At 44.2% G+C, this 24988-nt stretch overlaps 1 protein-coding gene across 3 annotated transcripts in view; it reads right to left on the reverse strand.

Annotated features, from left to right (window-relative positions):
* SLC4A11 (solute carrier family 4 member 11) overlaps positions 1 to 24988 on the reverse strand; it is a 726210-nt gene that overhangs the window by 15196 nt on the left and 686026 nt on the right. For all 3 annotated transcript variants that reach the window (XM_029593900.1, XM_029593909.1, XM_029593918.1), the window contains exons 17-18: positions 18349 to 18522; positions 16958 to 17153 (exon numbers count right to left, since the gene is read on the reverse strand). In XM_029593900.1, the coding sequence (XP_029449760.1) occupies positions 16958 to 17153; positions 18349 to 18522 (370 nt within the window). The remainder of the gene's footprint in view (positions 1 to 16957; positions 17154 to 18348; positions 18523 to 24988) is intronic.

Consider the following 24988-nt stretch of genomic DNA (forward strand, 5'->3'; position numbering starts at 1 on the left):
TATCTGAAATTTATTTAGGGAGTAAAAATGTTTTAGGGAGGTTGTAAAATTAAGTTTTGATACTGAACAAAACGCACTGTGCTAGACACTGAACAGTAAAAATTTAAAACCACTTCAAAAATTTGAGGAAAAGAAAAAAAACCACACACATGACTCAAACAAGTCCACCAAGAAAAAAACTAAAGGAAAAGTGAGACATGGTCACACACAAATAAATCACCAAACTGATTAATCTACCAAATCAGACTTGCTAATAATAATTAACTAATGATAAGAATATATAATAATTTTAAAAGGGAAGTAGACAAATATATTCAGATTTCCAAAAAAGAGGCACGAGAAAGCAAAGATTCATCACCTGTTACATCATATTGTTTGGTTTTACTACTAAGAAATTTAATCAGCTATAATCCAGGTCAAAAAAAGAAAAGTACCCACCTAATTAATCATAGATTAATCTGAGTACCACAAAGACAAAACTCAAGCAAATACAAAATCTTTTGTTTCCTGTTTGCTTAGCTCTTGAATATCAACAATTACCAGAGAAAGCAAAATTGCTTACCTTGTAATAGGTGTTATCCCAGGACAGCAGGATGTAGTCCTCACATATGGGTGACGTCACCGAACGGAGCCCAGGCGGGAAAACTTTCTGTCAAAGTTTCTAGAAACTTTTGACTGGCCCCAGTGAGGCCACTGAGCATGCCCAGCATGCTATGATATTCTCTGCCACAGGTGTCTCTCTTCAGTCTAGTATGTAGCAAAAAACTTTAGCCAAAAGAATAATAAAAATAAAAAGGCCCAACTCCGCGGGGTGGCGGGTGGGTTCTGTGAGGACTACATCCTGCTGTCCTGGGATAACACCTATTACAAGGTAAGCAATTTTGCTTTATCCCAGGACAAGCAGGATGCTAGTCCTCACATATGGGTGAATAGCGAGCTAGAGGCTGAGTCATTGTGTAGTGCAATGTTTTTGTTGAATGAGTCAGCCGAAGATCACAGCAGTTTGGTTGTAGTAGGAGTTGGGTTTAAGCAGGAAACAAGTTCTTTAAGACAGATTGTCCATAGGCTGAATCTTGTCGTCCTTGCTTGTCCAAACAGTAATGAGCTGCAAATGTGTGAAGAGAACTCCATGTTGCTGCTTTACATATGTCAAGTATTGGCACTGAACGATAGTGTGCAACTGAAGTTGACATTGCCCTAACTGCATGTGCTTTTACTCACCCTTGGAGAGGAAGGCCTGCTTTTTCATAGCAAAACTGTATGCAATCTGCTAACCAGTTGGATAGAGTATGTTTACCCACTGCTTTACCTGGTTTGTTTGGGTCATAGGAAACAAAGAGTTGATTGGATTTCCTGTGAACTGCAGTGCGGTTTAAGTAAAAAGATAGAGTGCATTTGCAATCCAATGTGTGTAAGGCCCTTTCTCCTTGGTGAGCATGAGGCCTTGGAAAGAAAGTGGGTAAAACTATAGATTGGTTTAAGTGGAATTCCGTAACTACCTTAGGAAGGAATTTAGGATGAGTACGGAGAACCACTCTGTCATGTAAGAACTTAGTGTAGAGTTCATATGTGACTAGTGCTTGTAATTCACTAACCCTTCTAGCTGATGTAATGGCTATGAGGAAGATAGTCTTCCATGTAAGAAATTTCAGATCACTGGAATCAATGGGTTCAAAGGGAGAATGCATGAGTCTAGATAGAACCAAATTTAGATCCCATTGAGTAACTGGGTGTCTAATTGGTGGTTTTAGAAGAATTAAACCTCTCATAAATTTTTTAACGAGAGGTTGTGTAGAAATAGGTGCATCTGATACCTGATTATGGTAAGCTGAAATTGCACTTAAATGGACTCTGATAGATGAAGTTTGTAGACCAGATTCTGAAAGATGGTACAGGTAGTCCAATAAAGACTTTGTGGGGCAAGTGAAAGGATTGATGTCTTTTTCCCTGCACCACAAAGTGTATCTCTTCCATTTGGAAGCGTAGTTCTTCCTTGTGGAAGGTTTACGTGAAGCTATAAGAACTTGGGAGATGTTAGCTGGAAGATTGAGTGGTTGTAAGATCAAGCTTTCAACATCCAAGCTGTCAGTGATAGGGATTGAAGGTTGGGATGTCGCAACCGACCCTGATCCTGAGTTATGAGAGTGGGAGCTACTCCCAGGCGAATGGGATCCCTGACTGAGAGGTCTAGAAGTGTGGGAAACCATACTTGTCGAGGCCAATATGGGGCTATGAGTATCATGGTTCCTTGGTCCTGTTGTAGCTTCACTATAGTCTTGGTTATGAGTGGTATCGGAGGATACGCATATAATAGGCCTGAGTTCCAAGGGCGAGCAAAGGCGTCCTTGGATGGCCTGTGGTTTATGTTGTATAGGCAACAGTAATTGTCCACTTTGTGATTCAGATGTGTTGCAAAGAGGTCTACTATTGGTTGTCCCCACCGTTGAAATATCCTGGCCACTACTATGGGATCTAGTGACCATTCGTGTGGTTTGAATTGACGACTGAGCCTGTCCGCCACTACATTGTGAATGCCTGCTAGGTAAGTGGCCTTGAGAAACATAGAGTTGGTTAAGGCCCAACCCCATATCTGAGCTGCCTCCTGACAGAGGAGGTACGAGCCTGTCCCTCCCTGTTTGTTGATGTACCACATGGCTACTGTGTTGTCTGTTTGGATCAGCACAGTCTTGTTTGTAAGGCAGTCCTTGAAGGCATGCAGAGCATAACGTATAGCTCGAAGTTCCAGGAAATTGATTTGAAATGTTGCTTCGAGCTTCGTCCATGTTCCTTGTGTTTGGAGAGTCCCTATGTGAGCTCCCCAACCCAAGGTGGATGTATCTGTAGTTAGAGTTACTTGTGGGACTGGTTGTTGAAAGGGTAGGCCCTTGCACAAATTGTCCTTGTTCACCCACCACAGTAGAGAAGAACGTAGTTGGTGGGTTACTTGAATTGGAGAATAAAGTGGTTGAATGGCTTGGATCCATTGTGATCTTAAAGTCCATTGAGTTACCCTCATGGCTAGTCTTGCCATAGGAGTGACATGAACTGTGGAGGCCATGTGGCCTAGTAATTGGAGAAACTGATGAGCTGTTGCTTGTTTCTTGGAGTGAATCGAGTTTGCTAGTAGAGACAGCGTGTTTGCTCGATCCTCTGGTAGAAATGCCTTTGAGAGGATGGTGTTTAAATCTGCTCCTATGAATTGAAGCAGGTGAGAAGGAGTGAGATGGGACTTTGGATAATTGATGAGAAATCCCATGGAGTGCAGTAGAGCAATTGTTTTGTTGAGAGACTGTATTGCCCCTTGCTGAGATTGGCTTCTGATGAGCCAATCGTCCAGATATGGGAAAACATGTACACCTTGCTTGTGTAGGTGTGCTGTTATTACTGCCAGACATTTGGTGAACACTCTGGGAGCAGAAGCGAGTCCGAATGGTAGAACTCTGTATTGGTAATGTTGAAGGCCCACCTTGAAGCGCAGATACTTGCGATGAGGAGGGTATATTGGAATGTGAGCGTAAGCATCTTGAAGATCCAGAGAACAGAGCCAATCTCCTGTTTGAAGAAGCGGTAGCATTGTGCCTAGGGAAACCATCCTGAATTTTTCTTTCCTTAGAAATTTGTTGAGATTTCTGAGGTCGAGGATGGGTCGTAGGCCTCCAGTTTTCTTTGGAATGAGGAAATATCTGGAGTAGAATCCCGTGCCCTGCTGAGCCCTGGGCACTGGTTGAATGGCCCTGGCTGTCAGAAGGGTGGATAATTCTATTTGTAATGGAAGTATTTGGGAATTTTGTTGTGGGTAGGAAGTTGGTGGGAATTCTGGAGGAATTGAGAGAAAATTTAGTTTGTAACCATGAGCTACAATGGAAAGTACCCATTGGTCTGTTGTTATCTTTTCCCAACTGGTGTGGAAAAGGGAAATTCTTCCTCCCACTGGTATGTTTTGATTGGGGTTTTGGAGGGTGGGTCTGATCTCTGGATCTGTGTTCAAAAACCCGTAGCTGGACCAGTCTGTGGAGGAGGCTGGGTACGGGCTGGTCTTGGTTGCCTAGCTTGAGAACGCTGGGTAGGTCTAGAAGGTCTAGTCCTGGCAGGTTGGTTGTAGTACCTCCTTGGCCTGTAGTATGGACGTCTAGGTTCCTTACGTGGGAAACGTCTAGGGGCCTGGGTAGCTGGTTCTTGGGGTAACTGTGACAGCTGCCTTAAGGTCTCTGTGTGATCCTTAAGTTGTTGGACGGCTTCCTGCACTTTTTCCCCAAATAAATTGTCACCACGGCATGGCAGATCTACAAGCTTGTCCTGTACTTCAGGCCTGAGATCTGATGCTTTCAACCAGGCCCATCTTCGAGCTGTGATGCCAGCTGCTGCTGTTCTTGAGGCTGTGTCAAAGTTGTCATAAGCAGCCCTAACCTCGTGTTTCCCAGCTTCTAGGCCCTTGGCAATAATAGACTGTGCAGACTCTTGAAATTGCTCTGGGAGAGAATTCGTAAAATGCTGCATCTGCTTCCATAGATCCCTCTGGTACTGTGTCATGTACAGTTGGTAAGCAGAGATCCTGGAAGATAAAAGTGCGCTTTGGTACACTTTTTTGCCCAAAGCGTCCAGAAAACGATGATCCTTTCCTGGAGGAGCTGATGAGTGTGGACGTACCCTTTTTGATTTTTTCTGGGCAGATTCCACTACCACAGATTGATGTGGCAACTGTGTCTTTTGAAAACCTGGTGCCTGCTGCACTAGGTAAGTGGTATCTACCCTTTTATTCACTGCTGGGGCCGTACATGGGTGTTCCCACACTCGTTGTTGTAGGTCCAACAGAACTTCGTGGATGGGAATAGCCAAAACTTGCTTTGGTGGGTCTACAAATTGTAATACTTCTAAGGTATGCTGTCTTGAATCCTCTTCAGAGGAAAGCTTGAATGGGATGGTATCCGCCATCTCTTGTACAAAACTTGAAAAAGATAAGTCTTCAGGTGGGGATCTTTTTCTTACTTCAGGTGGTGATGGTTCTGACATGAACTCTTCTGAAGATGTTTCAGTTCCAGGGTCATCCCAAGAGTCATCTTCATCTGGATGTTGATATGGAGTTCTTGGGATTGTTTTAGGAGGAATACCTGATGGTCCAGGTAATGGGTCCTCGATGGAGATTATCGAAGGATTTATGTCCATTCGTTTTGGAGGAGTTTTGTCGACAACTGTTTGATATTTTTGTGAATGTCGTCGAAAAAGAGTCAATTCCTGTGTCTCAGTATCTTCCTGTTCAATAATTGTCGAGGGAAGGATGGGTGTCCTCGAAGAAGTTGTCGAGTGTAATGCTCTCGAAGTCGATTCTGTCGACGGCGGTAACATTACAGCCGGGATTTGTGCGTATATCGACGTCGATGATGTAATTATTTTTGGTGTCGACATCGATTGAGCCGTCGGAGTCAAAATCGACTCCGGCATCGGTGTGGTCACCGGCATCGGCAAATTTGCCGGCATCGATGTGGAGAACATCGGCATCGACAATGAAGTCGGGATGGTGAATTGTTCCTTCAGAGCATTCGAAATCGCTTGACGGATTAACTCCGACAATTCCGGCCGCACAACCGTTGGGAGCAGAGCGGTTGAGGGCGGTGGCGTAGGCTGAAGCACAAGTTCCTGACACGTACCTTGCGCAGGCTCAGGTGTCGATATCGGAGTGGAGGTAGGCCGAGGCGTTATTGACTCCGAGGTTTCTTGATTTCTAGGCCGCTTCGCTGTCGAAGGTTCCTGGGAGGCCGAGTCAGACAACGAGGGGCTTCGATGACGGTGTCGATGTTTCGACTTTGATTTTTCTAATGATTTCATCGACGTCGAGGACGATGAAGGGGACGAGTGGTCTCCCGAAGGTCCCGGCTGAGGTTTTTTTAAGAATTACCCTCTTAGTCGCTCCAGCCGGAGACGACTTTGATGACTCCGATGTGGAAGGAATAAGTTGTAGACTGAATAAATGCTCCATTTTTTCAAGTCTAATCTTTCTAGTTTTTGGAGTCATCTCCCCGCACTGTGGACAATTATGGACATCATGCTTATCCCCTAAACATACCACACATTCAGTGTGCGGGTCAGTAATAGACATTTTTCTCTTACACACAGGGCATTTTTTGAAACCTGTGGACATTGTGGAACCGACGGCCGTCGATTCGCCTGAGGAGAATTTAAAAATATCTCCGAATCAATATATTCGACTGGGTTACTTACCGGCCGGCAAGAAAAAACCCCGAAAGATGTCTGTGACAGAGAATTTTCTAAATAAACGACTTTTAAGTCGAAAACTGTTGAGGTAAACTCAACGGCTCCGGATCCGCGATGCTAGCTGCAGCGCGGAAAAAACGAAGACTGAAGAGAGACACCTGTGGCAGAGAATATCATAGCATGCTGGGCATGCTCAGTGGCCTCACTGGGGCCAGTCAAAAGTTTCTAGAAACTTTGACAGAAAGTTTTCCCGCCTGGGCTCCGTTCGGTGACGTCACCCATATGTGAGGACTAGCATCCTGCTTGTCCTGGGATAAAGGAATTTCTCAATAAGAACAATAAAATCTAAAAAATGAGTTCCCACACTGTGCACTTTTAATATAATTAATATAATTAGGGGGGGTGGACCTCATGACAACTAGTAATCACAGAAGTGTTTGTGTTGCAAATTAAACCCTGAAGCAGCTGAGGAAGCAAAACGCTATCAGCGTTGGGATTTTGGAATGAGCAGTGTAGCAGCCAAGTGAGTTAGTTTTCACCATAAATCCATATGAGAAGCTAAGTACAACTTAATGGCTGTTTTTATGGACAACACGTGACTATAATAAAAATGTATACGAACGGTGTCAAAATTTAACAACTGATGGACTGAGCTAAAAAAAGAGCCACCAATGTTGGATAAAGTAGCGGAGTGACACCAGCTGGGATATGCTGTTTTACGTTTTGGATAAAAAATATATTAAATATAAAAAAATTGAAATAAAAATAAATTGAAATCAAGGAGTGGAATAAAGTAGGGAGGATGGAGGTTAAACTGACCGATGATTAAAATGTAGAAACAGGACTTTGCGGGACTATAGTCTCAATTGAGTTTAAAACTCTGTCCTGACGTCCGCCCCACCTAATTTTATTAATAGTGCACATCGTTGGAACTAATTTTTTGATTTTATTGTTGCATGGCTCTTGAATCATGAGAAACACTGACATTCTGCGGTTCAAGAGTAACATTTTCCTTCTCTGTATAGATACTTTTAGGACCCAGTATCTGTCATGGTCCAAAGCACATGCGGCAGTGCTGGCCTGCTGATTGTTTCCTTCACTATACATTGCATTTTTATAGTAGTCCAAGTTCCAAGAGTCAGATCCAGCACAGATTATTCAAAACAGCACTTCCACCTGTATGCATTTAGTTTCACTGGCCCATCTCACATGAATGTATTTAGTAGTTTTAGATGTCTCCTTTTATTTATGTTTAAAATTCTTTCTTATTAAACTCAAACAAATAATTGGCATACATGTTGCATATCCCTACCAAGCAGTTGCACACAGACATGTTCTTTAGTTTCTGCCCCAGTTTCCCTCCTCTATATCTCCCTACTCATGTGAACATGTACAACAATCTCATGGTTATTATATTTAATTCACTTCAGTGCTCCTACAACAAGACCATGGATTTCAAGTCCCACCTTACTGCTTTCTCCACTCCTCTAACCCCTTTCTTGCTCTAACATTCCCACAACCCACCATGCATAGCAGAATAGTCTCAAACCCTCTAGAACAGGGTAAACATTTCCTTCACTTTAAATTTACCACACACCACTTTGTGAACAAGCTCATGGACACTTAAGCACATCGCTTCTAACCCTGAATGCAGACATCCCATGGTGCAAGAACTTTTTTCCTTCACCCAGGGCACTCAACAGGCTATGGGGCCAATACAATACAGTGCGCTCAGCCAAGTGCACTGTTTAACCCCGCTGTTGGATGTGGGTTAAATAGGCGCTAATCCACCCCCTAATGCAATAGGGGAATTAGCGCCTATTTAACACGCATCCCACACGGAGTGAATGAGTTAGCTCTCATCACATGCAAATGCATGTGAATGAGGCTATTACTCATTCACTCCAAATGTAAAAAAATAAATGTGTGTCTCAGACGCACATTTATCGCTCAGCTATTAACGCCTGCCTGGAGCAGGCGTTAATAGCTGAGCGCAGTGAAAAAAAAGCACAAAAAACTGTTTTTCTGTACTTTTTTAAAAGTAAAAAAAAAAAAATATATATCTCTGTCGGCCACTATGAAGACAGATGCCGATATGCTCAGCACATGTTTTTCATAACCGACAGGCTGCAGTAATGAAAACAGACGCCGATAAACTCGGCATCGTTTTTCATAACCGGCTGACTGCAGTTAATAAAAACAGATGCCGAGTTTATCGGCGTCGGTGTTCATAACTGGCAGACCGCCGGTAACTGCGGGGTTGCATTAGCAAGGAGGCGCTAAGGTCGCACTAGCGACCCTAGCGTCTCTTTGCTAGCGCAACTCCCTAATTTGCATATTGCATGGCGCCCCCCCCTTGCGGGCGCCATGCGTGCGTTAAGAAAGCAGGTGTTGAAAAGTCAGCACCCGCTTTCCACGAATAATATTGCATCGGCCCCTATGTTCTCAATCTGCAACAGCCATGTAAGAATTTCTCCAATGCAGAAAGGAGGACTTTGCTCTCTCCATTGCTATAACACAAAATAAAATGTTCAGACAGCAAGTGTAGAAAAAAGCATTTTATATTCAGTTGAGTGAATGGAATATGTCAGCTTTGGGAATATAGAGCTCATATCATCTTTTATTGTTTACAATGCAAGAGGAAATGCATTTTTGTTCCTATTTCTTTGGTGTTGCATGGATGCAGAGTCTGGCTTCTTAGGGTTTCCAGTTCATTTTTTTGAATGAAGGCTTATGGCGGCAGGATCCCTGTACTGATTCTGATTAAGCTGAAAGCTCAAAGGAGCTGGAGGAAACTGCTGATCACAATAAAAATAAAAATTAAAGCCCCCTACATGTAATAGAGTCTCCTAGCTCATGGCATTGTATGTTGCCTTCAGGGTGAGGGCACATTTTTTATTATTTGGCCATAGGTGCATAATGGCCTCGCTTACAGTTCTGGGAATGAGAAAAGGAGGGACTGCTGCAAGTTGAGGAAGAACTGGCAGCACGCCAGAACTTTTCATAATGTGACAGTGCTGGCGCTGGGGCACTCACTTGTGAGCACATAAGCAGCAGCACATCAGCAGAATGTGTGTATATGGATATATCAGAGACAGAAAGACACATCCACACACACAGCAGAGCTGCTTACTTGTAACAGTGTTCTCCCAGAACAGCAGGATGTTAGTCATCACAGATGGGTAACATAATCAGATGGAGCCCAGCATTGAAAACTTTTGTCAAAGTTTCTAGAAATTTTGATTGGCACACTGAGCATGGTCAGCATGCCACTATCCCCACAGCCATGCATGGTCCCCCCCTCAGTCTCGTATCAAAGCGAAAAAGATGAGTGAAAAATAAAAAAACAAACCACAGAAGAACCCAACTCCGCAGGGGTGGCAGGTGGGTTTCCTGAGGACTAACATCCTGCTGTCCTAGGAGAACACCTGTTACAGTTAGCAACTCTGCTTTTTCCCAGGACAAGCAGGATGGTAGTCCTCACAGATGGGTGAATACCAAGCTGCAGGCTGTCCCTGGAACATACAGGGCTAACAGACACTCAACAACGTGCATCAGGCACAACAACAGGAGTGCTGTTGGCAATATCGGGAGGCATGAACCACATATTGGGCCCTAGGCAGGGAGAGTTGGATTCTCACACTTGGAACAGGTTACAAAGGAAGGATTGGCCAAAGGCACTGTCCTGTCAACCATCCTTGTCCGGACAGTAGTGGGCTGCGAACGTGTGGAGGGAACTCTATGTCACAGCTTTGCAGATCTCAGCAAAAGGGACCGCATGGACGTGGGCCATCGATGCTGCCATAGCTCTCACTGAGTGCACCTTTACTCGGCCTCCAAGCGAACAGCTCGCTTGCTCATCGCAGAAAGCGATACATTCTGCCAACCATTTGGACAGGGTCTGCTTGCCCATCTCAACCCCAAGTCTATTTTTGTCAAAGGAGAAAAAAGGTTGTGTGAACTGCCTGGGGGCTGCAGGTAAAATGCCAGAGCACGACTGCAGTCTAAGGTGTGCAGAGCCTGCTCACCCTGGTGGGAGTGTGGCCTCGAAAAGAAGGTAGGCAGTACAATAGACTGATTCAGATGGAAGTCAGTCACCACTTTAGGTAGGAACTTAGGGTGAGTGCGGACCACTACCCTGTCGTGGAAGAACCTCATATAAGGTGGATAGGTCACCAGGGCCTGCAGCTCACTGACCCTGCAGGCGGAAGTAATTGCCACCAGGAAGATCACCTTCCAGATGAGGTGTTTAAGCTCGCAGGAGTGCATAAGGCTCAAATGAAGACCGCATGAGCCGAGCTAGCACCACGTTGAGGTCCCAGGCCACAACAGGACGATGCAGTGGAGGCTTCAATTGTAGCAAGTCCCGCATGAAGTGCCCCACCAACAGTTGCACCAAGATTGGAGTGTCAACCACCCCATGGTGATAGGCACTGATGGCACTCAGATGAACCTGGATCGAATTAGTCTGCGACCCCGACTGAGAGGCGCCAGAGATAGTCCAGAAGCCATGGCCTGGGACAGCTGAAAGGGCGAAGACCTTGCTCCACACACCAGAACGAGAACTTTCTCCACTTCAACTGGTAGGACTTCCGAGTGGAAGGCTTCTGAGAAGCTACTAGGACCTGCAACACATTCTCTGAAAGGTTGAGGGACTGCAATATTAGCCTTTCAATATCCAGGCCGTGAGGGCCAACGACCGAAAATTCAGGTGGTGCAGCCTTCCCCAATCCAGCGTGATGAGGTCAGGGGAGGTGCCCAGGCGGATGGGCTCCTGGACCAACAAGTCGAGTAGGATCAGGAACCAGACCTGTTGCGGCCAATGCAGGGCTATCAGACTCATGGAGCCCCTGTCTTGCTGGATCTTTACGAGGGTTTTGCCTATCAGCAGATGTGGAGGATATACTTATAGGAGACCTGCCAGCCAAAATGTCTCTTAAACAGCAATACCAAACTACTGTGAGAAAAGGTTCTGACCTATTTGCTTATTGCTAGTTAAAAGAATACCAACAAGAAGACGCAATACCCTTAACAAGGCTACAAAAGTCCCTTACTCAAGCACATGGAACCATAAATTATTTAAGGTTTCCAACACAAAGAGGAACTCTTTTACCTGGTCACTGCAACACATCTACATAAAATTTGCCATACTGGGTCAGACCAAAGGTCCATCAAGCTCAGAATCCTGTTTCCAGTTGTGGATAATCCAGGTCACAAGTACCTTGTTGGATCCCAAACAGTCAATAGATGCCATACTGCTTATCCCAGGGATAATCAGTGAATTTTCTCAAGTCCTTCTTAATAATGGTTTATGGACTTTTCTTCCAGGAACTTGTCTAAATCTTTTTTAAACCCAGCTACATTAACAGCTTTTACCACAACCTCTGGCAACTTACTCCAGAGCTTAACTAGGAGCTGCATACAAAAATGTTTTCTCCTATTTGTCTTAAATGCATTACCTAATAACTTCATTACATGTCCTTTAGTCTTTGTATTTTTTGAAAGAGTAAAGTGTTTTACCCATTCCATTCATTATTTTATAGACCTCTAGCAAATCTTCCCTCAGCCATTTCTTCTCCAAGCAGAAGAGCCCTAATTTCTTTAGCCTTTCCTCATAGGGGACTCATTCCATCCCTTTTATCAGCTTGGGCACTCTTCTCTGTACCTTTTCTGATTCCACTTATTTTTTTTTTAAATGCAGTGACCAGACCTACACACAATACTCAAGGTGTGGTTAAGAACATAAGAACATGCCATACTGGGTCAGACTGTCTCCAACAGTGGCCAATCCAAGCCATAAGAACCTGGCAAGTTCCCCAAAACTAAGTCTATTCCATGTTACTGTTGCTAGTAATAGCGGTGGCTATTTTCTAAGTCAACTTAATTAATAGCAGGTAATGGACTTCTCCTCCAAGAACTTATCCAATCCTTTTTTAAACCCAGCTACACTAACTGTACTAACCACATCCCCTGGCAACAAATTCCAGAGTTTAACTGTGCGTTGAGTGAAAAAGAACTTTCTCCGATTAGTTTTAAATGTGCTACATGCTAACTTCAAGGAGTGCCCCTAGTCCTTCTATTATCCAAAAGAGTAAATAACAGATTCACATTTATCTGTTCTAGACCTCTCATGGAGCAATATAGAGGAATTATGATATTCTCTGTTTTATTCTCCATTCTTTTCCTAATAATTCCTAGCATTATATTTGCTTTCTTAGTTACCATTGCACACTGAGCAGAGGATTTCAACAAATTATTCGCTATGATGTCTAGATCCTTTTCCTGGGTGCCGATTCCCAATGTGGAACCTTGCATTGTGTAGCAATAATTTGGGTTGCTGTTTCCTACATACATTACTCTACACTTGTTCACATTAAATATAATCTGCCATTTGGATGCCCAGTATCCCAGTCTCGCAAGGTCCTCTTGCAATATCTCACAATCCTCTTGTGATTTAATAACTGAGTATTTTTGTATCATCAGCAAATCTGATCATCTCACTCATCTCTAGGTTGTTTATAAATATGTTAAAAAGCAGCATTCCCAGTACAGATCCCTGGGGCACTCCAGTACTCACCTTTCTCCACTGAGAAAATTGAATATTTAGACCTACTCTCTGTTTTCTATCTTTTAACCAGACTCAATCCACAATAGAACATTACCTCCTATCCCATGACATTTTAATTTCCTCAAAAGTCTCTGAGGTACTCTGTCAAATGCTTTCTGAAAATCCAGATACACTATATCAACTGGCTTCAGCCTCCAGTGTACTGTGAGAATAAATGCAGAATCTGTCATAAATACCACAACGTCAAAATAAAATGTAGCCTAGAATATCTTAATGCTTTTATAAGAAGGATCTCTCGATTTTATGAGCTTTTTTTTACCTGGTCGGTACAAAAATATGATATAGCAAGGAAGCCTCACCAGCCAATCATATTGAAGATTTTTATCCATTCATTACCCATTCAATGCCACAATAAAAAAATACAAAAAAACAGAGAAGCTGTATTTTAACAATGTTTCTTTTTGTCTTATGGGCACTATCAGCAGTAGCATTACTAGCCCTCAAAATCTGTCCCATGTAAATTGTGAAGCAATGAACAGTAAGTACCAAAATGACATGAGTAGCCATTTCTACTCATGAGCTGGCTCCATTCATTCATCTCAAGTGCTGCGAGTCCACAACTCCAAAAAAAACCCAAACAAACAAAAAAAACCAAACGTATTTGCCAAGTACTTGCAACCTGGATTGGCCACTGTCAGAGATCAGAAAAATAGGATGGACTTTCTGCTAGGACTCCTGGCCAGATAAACTGTTTCTGGAAGAAGAGGATTCTGTGACTTGCTTGAATGCACACATGCAGACTGTTACCAATATAAGAGAATCTATGTAGCAATGTGTGAAAAGGAATCTAGTTAATACTGTTTTTCCAGAAAGAGCACACCAGGCACTTTACTGCACGCGACAGTGGCAAAAAGATCTAAATCACATTTTTTTTTGCCAGTTTGTTTACTCTTCATTTTAAAACTGCCTAGTTGGATCTGGTTCCTGATTGCCTAAGAGGCTCCCATAGCCTGAAATCGATATGAGATTGAAAAGGTGCACCGCAGGCTTGCTGCTTTTTCTTCTCGATTTAGTTTTGCTGGATGACTAAGCATTAAATATTTTGGTGCAGGTTTGTTTCATTTGATAAAAACATTTATACATTTTATTTACACAGGTTTTCTATGATTGATGGCCCCTTCCTTACATGTTTGCTGCCTGATAACGAAGACCTTTGATCCCAGACAGTATTCTCATAGCGGTGGTATACTGACGCACAAGCCAGCTTCAAGTATTGTCGAAACCGATTATGGTTATCTTGTCATTGGTTTTATCTTTGTTTTATGTATGTTTTATTGTAACCCACCTAGCTTTATAGATAGTGTGGGTTATAAATATTTTTTAAATTAAATTACAGGGAAATAAGGGCTAAGTGGAAATAATAGTAATTATGAGGTAAGAGTCAGAAGTTTTTTTTATGGGTAAACATATGTTTACCTGCATAAAAATGTGGATTAAATATTGTTACTTCCTTAATCGCCTACATGTACTGTGAAAAGCGTGTGTACTTTTAGCCATGTGAAAAAAGGGCAGGGAATGCTTAAGGGTGTGAAAGCACGTGTGGAGACTGTTCTGAAATTTGTGCGTACTTCCACGCATGTAATTTGCACCTGTTGCAAGGTAGATGCAAAGTGCAAGCCATATTTTCAAAGGGAAATTCCGCAGAGGTACTGCAAGCTCTCTGCAGTCAGGGCTGGCAAATCCCAATAGGTGAACTAGGCGGTCGCCTAGGGAGTCAGCCATTAGGGGGTGGTAAAGAGCAGCCACAAGGTGCCACGAGTGGCACCCATCCTACTCACTGCCGAGAGGAGTAGAGACTCGGCGGGCCACAAGCAGCACCCAACCTGCTTGTGGCTGAGAAATGCAGAGACTCAGCAGGCTACGAGCAGCACCCATCCTGCTCGCAGCCGAGAGGAGAGTTTCAGCGGGCCACGAGTGGTGCCTCTGTTTGTATGTGTGTTCGTGACAGAGGGATTGTATGTGTATGAGAGAGCAATGGTGTCAGTGAAGAGGAAGCCTGTGTAAGGGTGCGTGTGTGAATGAGTCAAGGAACCTGAGTGTGCGTAAGAGAGGGAAAGCCTGTCTGAGTGACTGAGGTCGGGGCTGGAGCTGGGGCCTAGACTGGGAGGAGGTGGACGGGGGGTGGCAAGGCAGAAGGTTCGCCTAGGTCACCTAATACTGTTGCACTGGCCCTGCCTGCAGAGTTTCATATTACCTTCAATATAAAGATTGGAAAGGTGATCTCCATAGTTCTTGACCTCCAGCATCTACTCACCAGGGACAAAATGCATTACCATGAACTTCTGGCTCTATCCTCCCTCCTTAATAACCTCTTTGAGGGGTAAAGGTAGGTGGAATACATGAGCAGCACATTTCTTCCTTGGTGAGTGCACACCCCACCCCACCCCAGTCCAATCCTATATGGCCTTCTCTCTCTCTCTGCCTCCTGTTCTCACCCACTCACCCCACTGCAGCCCTCTATCCCACCCCACCCGATACACAGTCCTCTATGCAGTCCTTCCTTTCCATGCACCACTGTCCTCTCACTCCTACCCACTCTCTCTCTCCTTTTCTCCCTTCACACATGCTCTCCTTTGCCCCATCCTTCCTCCCCCACACCCCACCTGCAGTGCTCTCTCTATTTCTTCCAGGGCACCAAACATTCTGCCAGCTCCAAAGGGCCCCGATTAAGGCCTTCTCTGAAGATCACTTGGTCCCCATACTTCTTCTGCTGGCAGAACCTGGGCAACCTGTCAAACCTACTGCCGGCTCCTCTATTCTCTATTTGGCTGTCGGAGCCTGAAGAACCTTGCCAGACTTGCTGCTCCTTCTCATCTCCAAGGGCCTGTGGAAGCCCACCAGCCCTGTTGTTCCTGCTCCCAAGCTCCTCCTGCTGTTAGCTGACAATTTTTAAACTCATGGCACATAAACTTCCTGTTACCCACATAACTTTCTACTGCCAGGAAAGGTCCATGCACAAATTCCTGCCTGTGCACAGATGAAAAATTACACAGATGGACAAACTGTCAGGTGCATAAGGAATTCTTACATAGTTTACTGTAAAGAATGTTAATGTTGTTAATGCTGAATAACCATTACATAATCTTTAGGGAAAGGTTAAGGCTATAGAATTTATTTTCAAACATCGCTTTTGAGGGAAGGGATAGATTAAATGTGTACTTGTGAGGCTTATTCAGATATATAAATGCTAAATTATCTTCACATCTGCCATAAATCTATAAGATATAATTACAATCACATTGCCCGAGGGAGGTGCCCTACTATTCACAAAAGCTGGTCTTTTAAAACATTCATCATCTCTGTCCAGCTATTTTTCGGTTGTTTGTTAAAACAAATAAATAAATAAATAAAAGGGGAAAAGGGAAATTAGATTCACATAGCAACCAATGAGGGCCCTGACTTTTACAGACTGGGAAACTGATACGCAGACATATGGCCAAGCCCATAAGCAAAGCACGTCCAGCAGCAGTGTCTGAATTTTCAAGAAGGCTCCTCACCCAGTAAAAATGTTGCTAGCAGTAAATATTTTTATGGGTTATCATAAGGTTTGGGGATAACTGCACGGAGCAGCAGTTGCTATCCTTGAGAAACATAGGGGTAATCTACACAGCACGGCAGACACTACCATAAGAAGCTTGTTGGGCAACTGGATGGACCATTTGGTCCTTTTCTGCTGTCATTTTCTACGTTACTATGTTCTGTGATGATACTATGATATACCAGTGATAACCCATGTCATAAAACCAACAGTGACACAATGCATTATGCTTGCCTTCATAACAATAAAATGCGTCACATTTGCAGAGTAAACAAATGTCAATTGATCAGAAGAATTTCCTTTTCTGATGTTGTTGGGGGAAATCTTTGAATGAAACAAATGCTGCAGCCGCACAGTAAATATGGTATCGCTATGGGTGAGGGCAAGAAACAGCACCACCACTTGATTCGCAATGCAGAACAAAGGGGCAGAGAACATGGTCAAGACTATCCACAGTGACATTGTTTCTGAAGCTATATAACTCGCTGCTTGGATGTGCTTCCTCAGGAAACATGCTGTGGAAGTGTTTTCTCACTGCACATCCTGCCCATGAACTTCGGTCCGGCCGGATGCCACATTACCTGCTCTTTCAGCAGAAGTGCCACCCGCTCAAAGAGCTGACTGCCATCGATGGAGGTCAGGGCGATGTACAGGAAAAGTCCGTAGAGGACTGGCTTTGGAATCCACTGCAGTGGGAAAGGCAGGAGGAAGAGGGAGAGGCCCACCAGGATGTTGGCCACCAGCGTTGTCAATCGTGTCTCTTTCACACTCACAATTCTAAAGGGGGGAGGCGGAGGAGAGAATAAACATGATTGAACAGAAATATTTTCAGTATATAGAAACATCTTAATGAAAATATACAAAAAAAAAGGGCTAAAAGATCTCACAGTAAACTAAGCTGTTATAACAGAGAGATTATGGAACAAGATGATTCATCTATTTTCAACTAAACGAGAAAACAAAAACAAACAAACAAAACCCCCAAAATACCTCCCGCGACTCAGCAGAATTGTTACGCTCTCTCAAACGGGTCCAAGTCAGACAGAATCTGGCCAAGCCCTGTGGTTTCATCTCCAAATACCAAATCATTTGGGCTTGTGATTCAGGGAAAACTTTATTTTATAGCGAACTTGGAAAGGTATTGCACAGGGTGTATTCAAACTCAGCCTAGCTGGTTTGTTTCTTGCTCAAGCTTGCTTACTCTGAATCCTCAGTGTATTTTATTGGATTGTAGACTACCACAACTTAGTTCATACAGTTTAGTTACACAGAAGTGTACTTGAAAAGAAAAGAAAAAAGAAAAGCCAGGCTCTCTTATTTTGCATTCAACTGGTTTACTGCCATCAATGAAGGCAGAGGTAATACACAGGAAGAGCTTAGGTGACTGACAAAAGGAGAAGGGCGAGAGCCACACATTAGGGAGAAATATATTTGCATTCAAATGCAAATATATGCTGGTACTGCTACAATGAACACTCACCAAAGCATGATAAACAATTACTATAGAAATCAACTTGTGACCTATATTCTTTACCAAAACAATGATTGCTACATATGGGGATCTCTCTATTTGTAAGATACATGATGGTACACAATTCAACTGCAGACACTGCTAATGGAAGTCACACACTTGGATCTCTGTATGCCCAGCCCCCTCTGGGAATACAAGCTATCATTTACATTCAGGAAAATCTTTTCAAATACCACAAAAAAACTCCCCCCCCCCCCCCCCCCAAGAAAAGCACCCAGGTTAAACACTGACTTTTTTTTTTTATTATTTTTTATAAAGTGCAGACTGGAAAGGTAAGTGCTGCACTCATCTTGTATAAAACTGAAAATAGTGTCTTAAATGAGCTTAAGTATCCTCTTCCACCCTCTTAAATCGCCCTTAAAATTCAGAGCTGAATAGTATATAACTTTTTCAGAGCCTCTGCAGCTCTCTCAGAAGCTTATAGGGTTTTTGCATACTTACGTCTCATAGATATGCCCACTTTCAACTCTTTCTTCCACATTTGCAAGTGCCCGGACATGCATTGGAGAATGAGGGAAGGCAGCATGTATCCAAGGCAACCCAAAAACTGACAGTCCTGTGTTAATCAAAGCCACCAGAAGAAGGTCCCAGTGATAAGCTGTTCCTTTCACTAATCTGAAATAAAGATGACAGTATTTATTAGCTAACTGAATTAATTTTTCCACTTATACTTTCATAAATTGGGTTTATTTGAGCTCACTCAAACCCAAAAAAAGTTTTTTTGTTTTTTTTTTTGAGGCCTGGCAGTTTTCCTCTTAGGCATCCAGGGCTGAGATCCAGGGACATGAGCCCTTATTTCTAACTACAGGTTTCCTTTTATTTTTATATCCTTCTTCCAGCTCAGCCCAACCACTGCAGCAACAGTCCTTGGTCAGGGGCCGTAAACCATGGCTCCCTCTGGAATCTGGTTCAAGGTGGACCCTAGGTCTGGCCACTCGGTGTTGCCAACGAACAATGCAGAGGCTCCTTTTACTCAGGGGATTTTGTTCCTCCGTATACATTTGCGGAGGTCGTATAAATATTTTGTTTGCATTTATCGCCCAGCCACAATACAGATATGCCAATCTAAAATAATCCAGACAGACTGAAAAGAAAACAAATAGCTTTTTCAACTGCAATAGCAAAAGGGGAGACAAAGCAGGTCTGCAAATGCAGACAAGCAGGTTATTCTGTTGGCTCGGCTTTTGTAGCACTGTGCTTAAAGTGCATGTAAGGGGACCCCCAAATTTGCTCTTTTAGTAGTGTTGCTCTTAATTGTCATGGTCATAGGGTTCTCAACAGGCCTGATGTGCCAGCAACATAGTAAATGATGGCAGATAAAGACCAAAATGGTCCATCCAGTCTGACCAGCAAGGTGTTTAGGATTCTAACTGCTGCACTGTGCAAGTTATTCCAATGCAGAATGTTACCCCACAGCTACCACAGTTTACCTTGGCTCTTCATTTCTTCTTCTAGCCATGACTCCCGTTTTTATCCCACACCCCTTTGAATTGTTACATTCCTGTGCAAACCACCTCTTCCGGGAGGGAATTCTAGACATCCACCACATTTTCTGTGAAAAAAATGTTTCCTGAAGTTGTTCCTGAGACTTCCCATGGGGGTTCATATCATGACCTCTAGCCTACAGCTCCCTTTCCATCAAAAAAGATGTAATTCTTATGCATTATTACCATTCAGGTATTTAAAAGTCTGTATCATATCCTTCATCTCTCTTCTTGGGTATACATAATAAAGTCTCAAGGCTCATCTCATGTGCCTTTTTGGTGCAGACCCTGCACAATTTTGGTTGCCTTCTCTGGACTGTTTCTATCCTCTCCCTGTCTTTTGAGATATGGTCTCCAGAACTGAACTTGGTACTCCAAGTGAGGCCTAACCAATGAGTGTGACAGGAGGACTGACCCTCCCCAAAAGGGAGGAGTCTGAGTTTGATAAAACCTGCACCCATGTGATGCAGTAGGATTTGAATTTGGGGAAGACTGAGTAAGGAACAGCCAGTCTGCAGTGCCCACATCTCCACAAAAAAAGTACATAGTGGGCCTTGTTACTCCACAGGAAAGGTTCCCAGGGAGGACGTCTCCCTACAAAGAAGTGAGGAGAAATGAAGTTATTTCTGCCCAGGGTAGAGGCTGGAGCCCAGAACAGGGGTGTCCAGGCCAAACTGGGAGGAAGGCGGCTCAAGAGTTCACAGGATTGAACCCACTGAAATCGGTATGTACAGATAAGAAATAGTCTTGGGAGGAGAGGTGAAAGAGGATACCTCATTCATTACTGAGATACATGTTCCAAAGAGGATTAGTCCTTAGTGGGAGTTCTTGGAGAAAGAAAGCCCCCAATGTGTGAGTTCCGGTCTGACATGGAAGTTCAGCCAGAAGCTCATCAGAGTATAAGAAACCTTTGAAAGAAAGGAAGATAGATGCCCTACCAAACAGGTACTGGGGAGGACACAGGGGAGGAAGGCTCCCTGATTCAAAGAGCAGACCTGCTATAATGTTTTTGGACTTGTTTGCTGTGTGCTGCATTTGCTTCAATGTATCCTAATTTTGGACACTGTACTGGTGGGGCTTTCAGCGTTTCCCCAAGCAATTCTTTTGGCCTCATGAGTCCTCTCCATGTCTGTACTCCTTGCTCTGTGAAGGTTAGTATGCAACACAACATTTTTGTTAATGTAGGTGGGCTTTGGGTTTGAAAAGTTTGGGAAACACTCATATAAACTAACAAAAAAGGGTAAGGCAACAAACATCACTTTAAAGTTTCACAACCAAAAACAGCATGCTTAAAAAGAAAAATAATGGATGAAAGGAATCCTCATTGTCAAACTGTTTTGCTGTAAATTGCTGATCTTATGATCTCAGTCAGCATCTTGCATTCACAGATTGGCTATTTAGCTTTATTATTATCAGAAGGAAGAACACACTTTTACAACTGAGAAGCCACACTGAAGCCCAAGATCTCTATACATTTAGGGGTCGATTTTAAAAGGAGTCTTCCATGTGTACGCAGTTCCCGGTGTGTGCACATGGACACGATGATTTTATAACATGCGCGCGCCAGCACGCACGTTATAAAATCCGAAAGCCATGCGCACATGCACGCCAGATTTTAAAATCTGTGTGCGCATGTGTGGGCGGTGAGTGCTGGGACAGGCAAATTTTCCATAAATACGCACGGCGACACAATCAGGCCTCCCCCAGTTCCCTCCCAGCCTGCTCCAATTAAGGAGTGGACTGGGAGGGAACTTCCCTACCCCCCCCCCCCCCCCCGCCTAACCTTCCTACCCTTTCCCCTCTCCCAAACTCTACCCCCTACCTAACTCTTACTTTTTATTTTGTTACCTTGCTGCTCTCCTCTTGAGCAGCAGTAGGTTGCGTGTGCTGGCCGTCTGCAGGTGCGCACTTCTCCAGGACAGCGTACAATGGTGCCGTCCCTCCCCTCCCAGACCCCGCCCCTTTTTCAGGGCCCGGCACTTGTGCGCGTACCAGGGTTTATGCGCATGGCTGGGCCTGTTATAAAATGCACGCTGCGTGCGCATAGGCCTTTGAAAATTTGGCCTATATTTATGAGACAAAGGTTCAAAAGCAGTCCTAGATTTAATTTTTATGACTAACAGTTTCAGTAGCAGAAAATATGAACTCATTCAGAACCAAATTTCTCAGATAGTAAAATTGTTATGGGGTCCACAGGGGGTTTTAAAGTGTGTTTATAAATGATCACACTAATTTTGCTTCTAAATCTACTGAACAAATAAAAAAACAAACAATCTAATTGGTTTTCAGCTACACAGTAACACTAAATTTGTCCTGTTAGTATCGGAATTCTATCATGGTACTTTTCTGTTGCCCTACACACTTGGTTGAGATGTCCCTGGAAAGAGTAAAAGCTGTAGTTTTACTGAAAAATTGTGTTCTTAAGGAAAAAAAAAAAAGTGACAATTAAAAAAAAAAGTGTCTGGCAGATATTACAGCAGTTCTAAAACATGGATGCTGCCTAGGTGCGCTCTGGTCCCTCTCTTAGGTGGTCAGAACTGATCAGGAATTCCTTCTTTGGGCACCGGGAGGAAAAAGATTGAGCGCTGGCCTGGAAATCCCCACACTAGACAGCCAGTGACTGAGGGGCCAGGGGAACCCCTCCATAGTCAGCAAGAGAAGCAAAACCACGAGTGCAGGCAGGGAATCCCCTTCCTCTCTCATGAGATCAGACACGAGTTGTTAAAGGCCACCTTCCTCAGGGACCAAAAGAAAAATGAAGGCAGGGGGAACTTGTCCCTGAATCACAGGATGAGAGAGGGTAAAGCACAGGGCTGGGAATCCCTACCCTGGATCCTGAAAGCAAAGACTGAGAATGGGTAACTTATCCCCCATCCCTACCAGGCCGATACAGTACTGTTAACAGGCATTTGGACGCGCGTTTGAAGCGCTAGCTTTACCCCTTATTCAGTAAGGGGTAATAGCGCGTCGAAAACGCGTGTCCAACCCCCCCTGAGACTAATAGCGCCCGCAACATGCAAATGCATGTTGATGGCCCTAGTAGTCATTCCTGCGCGATACAGTAAGTAAAATGTGCAGGCGTTAATTTCTGCCAACGCCGGGGAAGTGCACAGAAAAGCAATAAAAACTGCTTTTCTGTGCACCCTCCGACTTAATATCATGGGTTTCCGAACCCTTGGCTGTCAGCGGGCTCGAGAACCAACGCCGGCAAAGTTGAGCGTCGGCTGTCAAACCCACTGACAGCCGCCACTCCTGTCCAAAAAGAGGCACTAAGCACATGCTAGTGTCCCTAGTGCCTCTTTTTACTGCGGGCCCTAATTTAAATATTTTGTTTTACTGAATCGCGCGCACAGGACACTGGCCTGTGCGCGCGCTGGGAGAATCGCTCGCTCTCCCGCAAACTTTACTGAATCGACCTGCAAATGAGGTGATCTTACACCTGTATAAGGTGTGCCGTTTCAGTTTTATGCAAGTAAATCATGTTTTATGCGTGCTACTCATATTGGGGCCAATATAGTAAGGCTGAGCACACATTTCTGGGTTAGTTTGCTTTTTAAAAAAAAACTCGATGCATTTACATACCATTAACTTGCTGCATGAGGAGCTGTAAAGTTTTTCAGCATGCATAAGAAATGGTGTGCTAGAATTTTGCCTGCATTTGTTATTCAAGTTTTATTACATTGGACCCCTAGTGGAGCTGGGCAATTCCCAAGTGTCCAAAAAGAAGGCCTGGTTTAGGCTATTATAACCCCAGTCATTCCTGGCGATTTGTCAGAAGTAAGATATACCTAGAAATTCCCTTCAGGTAAATATAAAAATGGTGAAGCAAAATTAAGCGAGAAATTTTATACAGCTCACCATAAATCAACTGAAAATAAATATATACATTTTTTAAAGCATATTTTCAGCATGTGTACATAGTGCCACAAGATGGCACTAGAAACTGAAGTCTTTGCTTTGCCCACAGAACTGGTGCAGCTCTGTGGGCACACTGCATGAGCTGGTTTGAAAAAAACAGGACAAATGTTTTTACAAACCAACTCATGCAATATCTGGAATCCCTCATGCACTTTGCCTGAGGCATGTGCTTCAAATGCTCTGAAAAGCATGTCAAGCCGACCCTTTAGTGATACATTATGTGACCCGGAATCTGTAAAATAGAGCAAAAACATCTCCAAAATAGATTTCTTCTTCGCCCTGCCAGACCAGTCTTTACAGGCAAATGGAGGCAGCGTTCCAGACCTCTTCCCTGAGGCCCTCTCCTATATAGGTTAGCTCAGCAGGGAAGGAGTCAGTAGTCCTCTGCCTCCAGCAGGTGGTAGGTGGAGCTGGTTCGGTAGGAGGAACAGGCAGGTCTCTTTCCCTGGGGAAGCGCCTGGGCCGGGATGGGGGCCCTCCTTGGGATGAGAGCCCTCCCAGAGTCGCTTTTTCCTACCCCATTCAGGGTGATCAGGCCTTGGGCTTAGCATTTCTTGTGCAGAATAAGTGAGACGGTAGTGCTAGCAGTAAGTAGACCTAGCACCTAATACCGCAGGACTCGGCCCGAAGTCCCCTGAACCCCTCCACAACGAAAGGTACGGAGAGAGGCAGGAAGTGCATAGCGTGCAGCGCACGGTGTATCCCAACTGTCACTGGCTCCTTCTGCCGCAACTGCGATGGCGCAGCAGTCGGTGGCGGGAGGAAGTGGCACAGTAGAGGGCAGTGAGGCGGTCCTGATGTACAAAAAATAGCCTGAATGCACCCGCATTGCTATCGGAGATCACTGCTGGTCAAGCCCCTGACCCCTTCCTGGCAGCCTTGGAAGACAAATCTTTTAAAGGGGGGGGGGGGGGGGGGGGGAAGGAGGAGTTTTCTTCAGAATTTGTGCTTTTAATGCACAAGTTCTTTACAGAAATGAAAAGGAAGCCCATGGGTGCAGCAGACCAAAACCCCACTCCCTCTGCAGAAAAGAAGAGGAAGTTGGAAGCCAGGGAGGAGGAGAAGCCCAGGCCCTTACAGGAATCCCTGTTTATTGAACCAGAGGACTCGTCCTGGGGCGATTCCCTGGAGGTGACTGAGGAAGAGGAGGACTGAGGAAGAGAGCAAGATGATTTAGCGGTCCAGTTGTTTAGGGCTGGTTTCCAGGGTTTCCTAGGTTCTCAGGCTCTTGGAGGAGCAGCCCAGAGGCCCTAAGCTAAGGGGTATTCCTATTCTTACAGGCATTAAGAAGCCAGCAAGGGCTTTTCCCATACATTCCACAATCCAAGATATGATTACTGTGGAGTGATCCTCACCAGACTCAAGACTATGGCGTAGAAGAAATATGGAAAGACTATATGTGGTGGATCAGACAGGGAAAGACAGTTTCCTAGAACTCCCTAAGGTGGTTGCAGCAGTGCCTGCAGTCTCTAAGAAGATGACCTTCCCAGTTGAAGGGGGGCAGCCCTCAGGTACTTAAAGGATAGAAGAATCGAGACACTATAAGAAAAGACTTTGGATTGTCTACTCTAGCGCTATGCACAGCAATCTGTGGAGGTTATGTGGTGAGGGCTTTACTCTGCACACTGCAGCTGTCCCCACAAGTAGGTGAGGTGGAAGGGGCAAGTAGCCCAGAGTTG

This window comes from Rhinatrema bivittatum, chromosome 1, assembly GCF_901001135.1.
Source record: "Rhinatrema bivittatum chromosome 1, aRhiBiv1.1, whole genome shotgun sequence".
NCBI lineage: Eukaryota > Metazoa > Chordata > Amphibia > Gymnophiona > Rhinatrematidae > Rhinatrema > Rhinatrema bivittatum.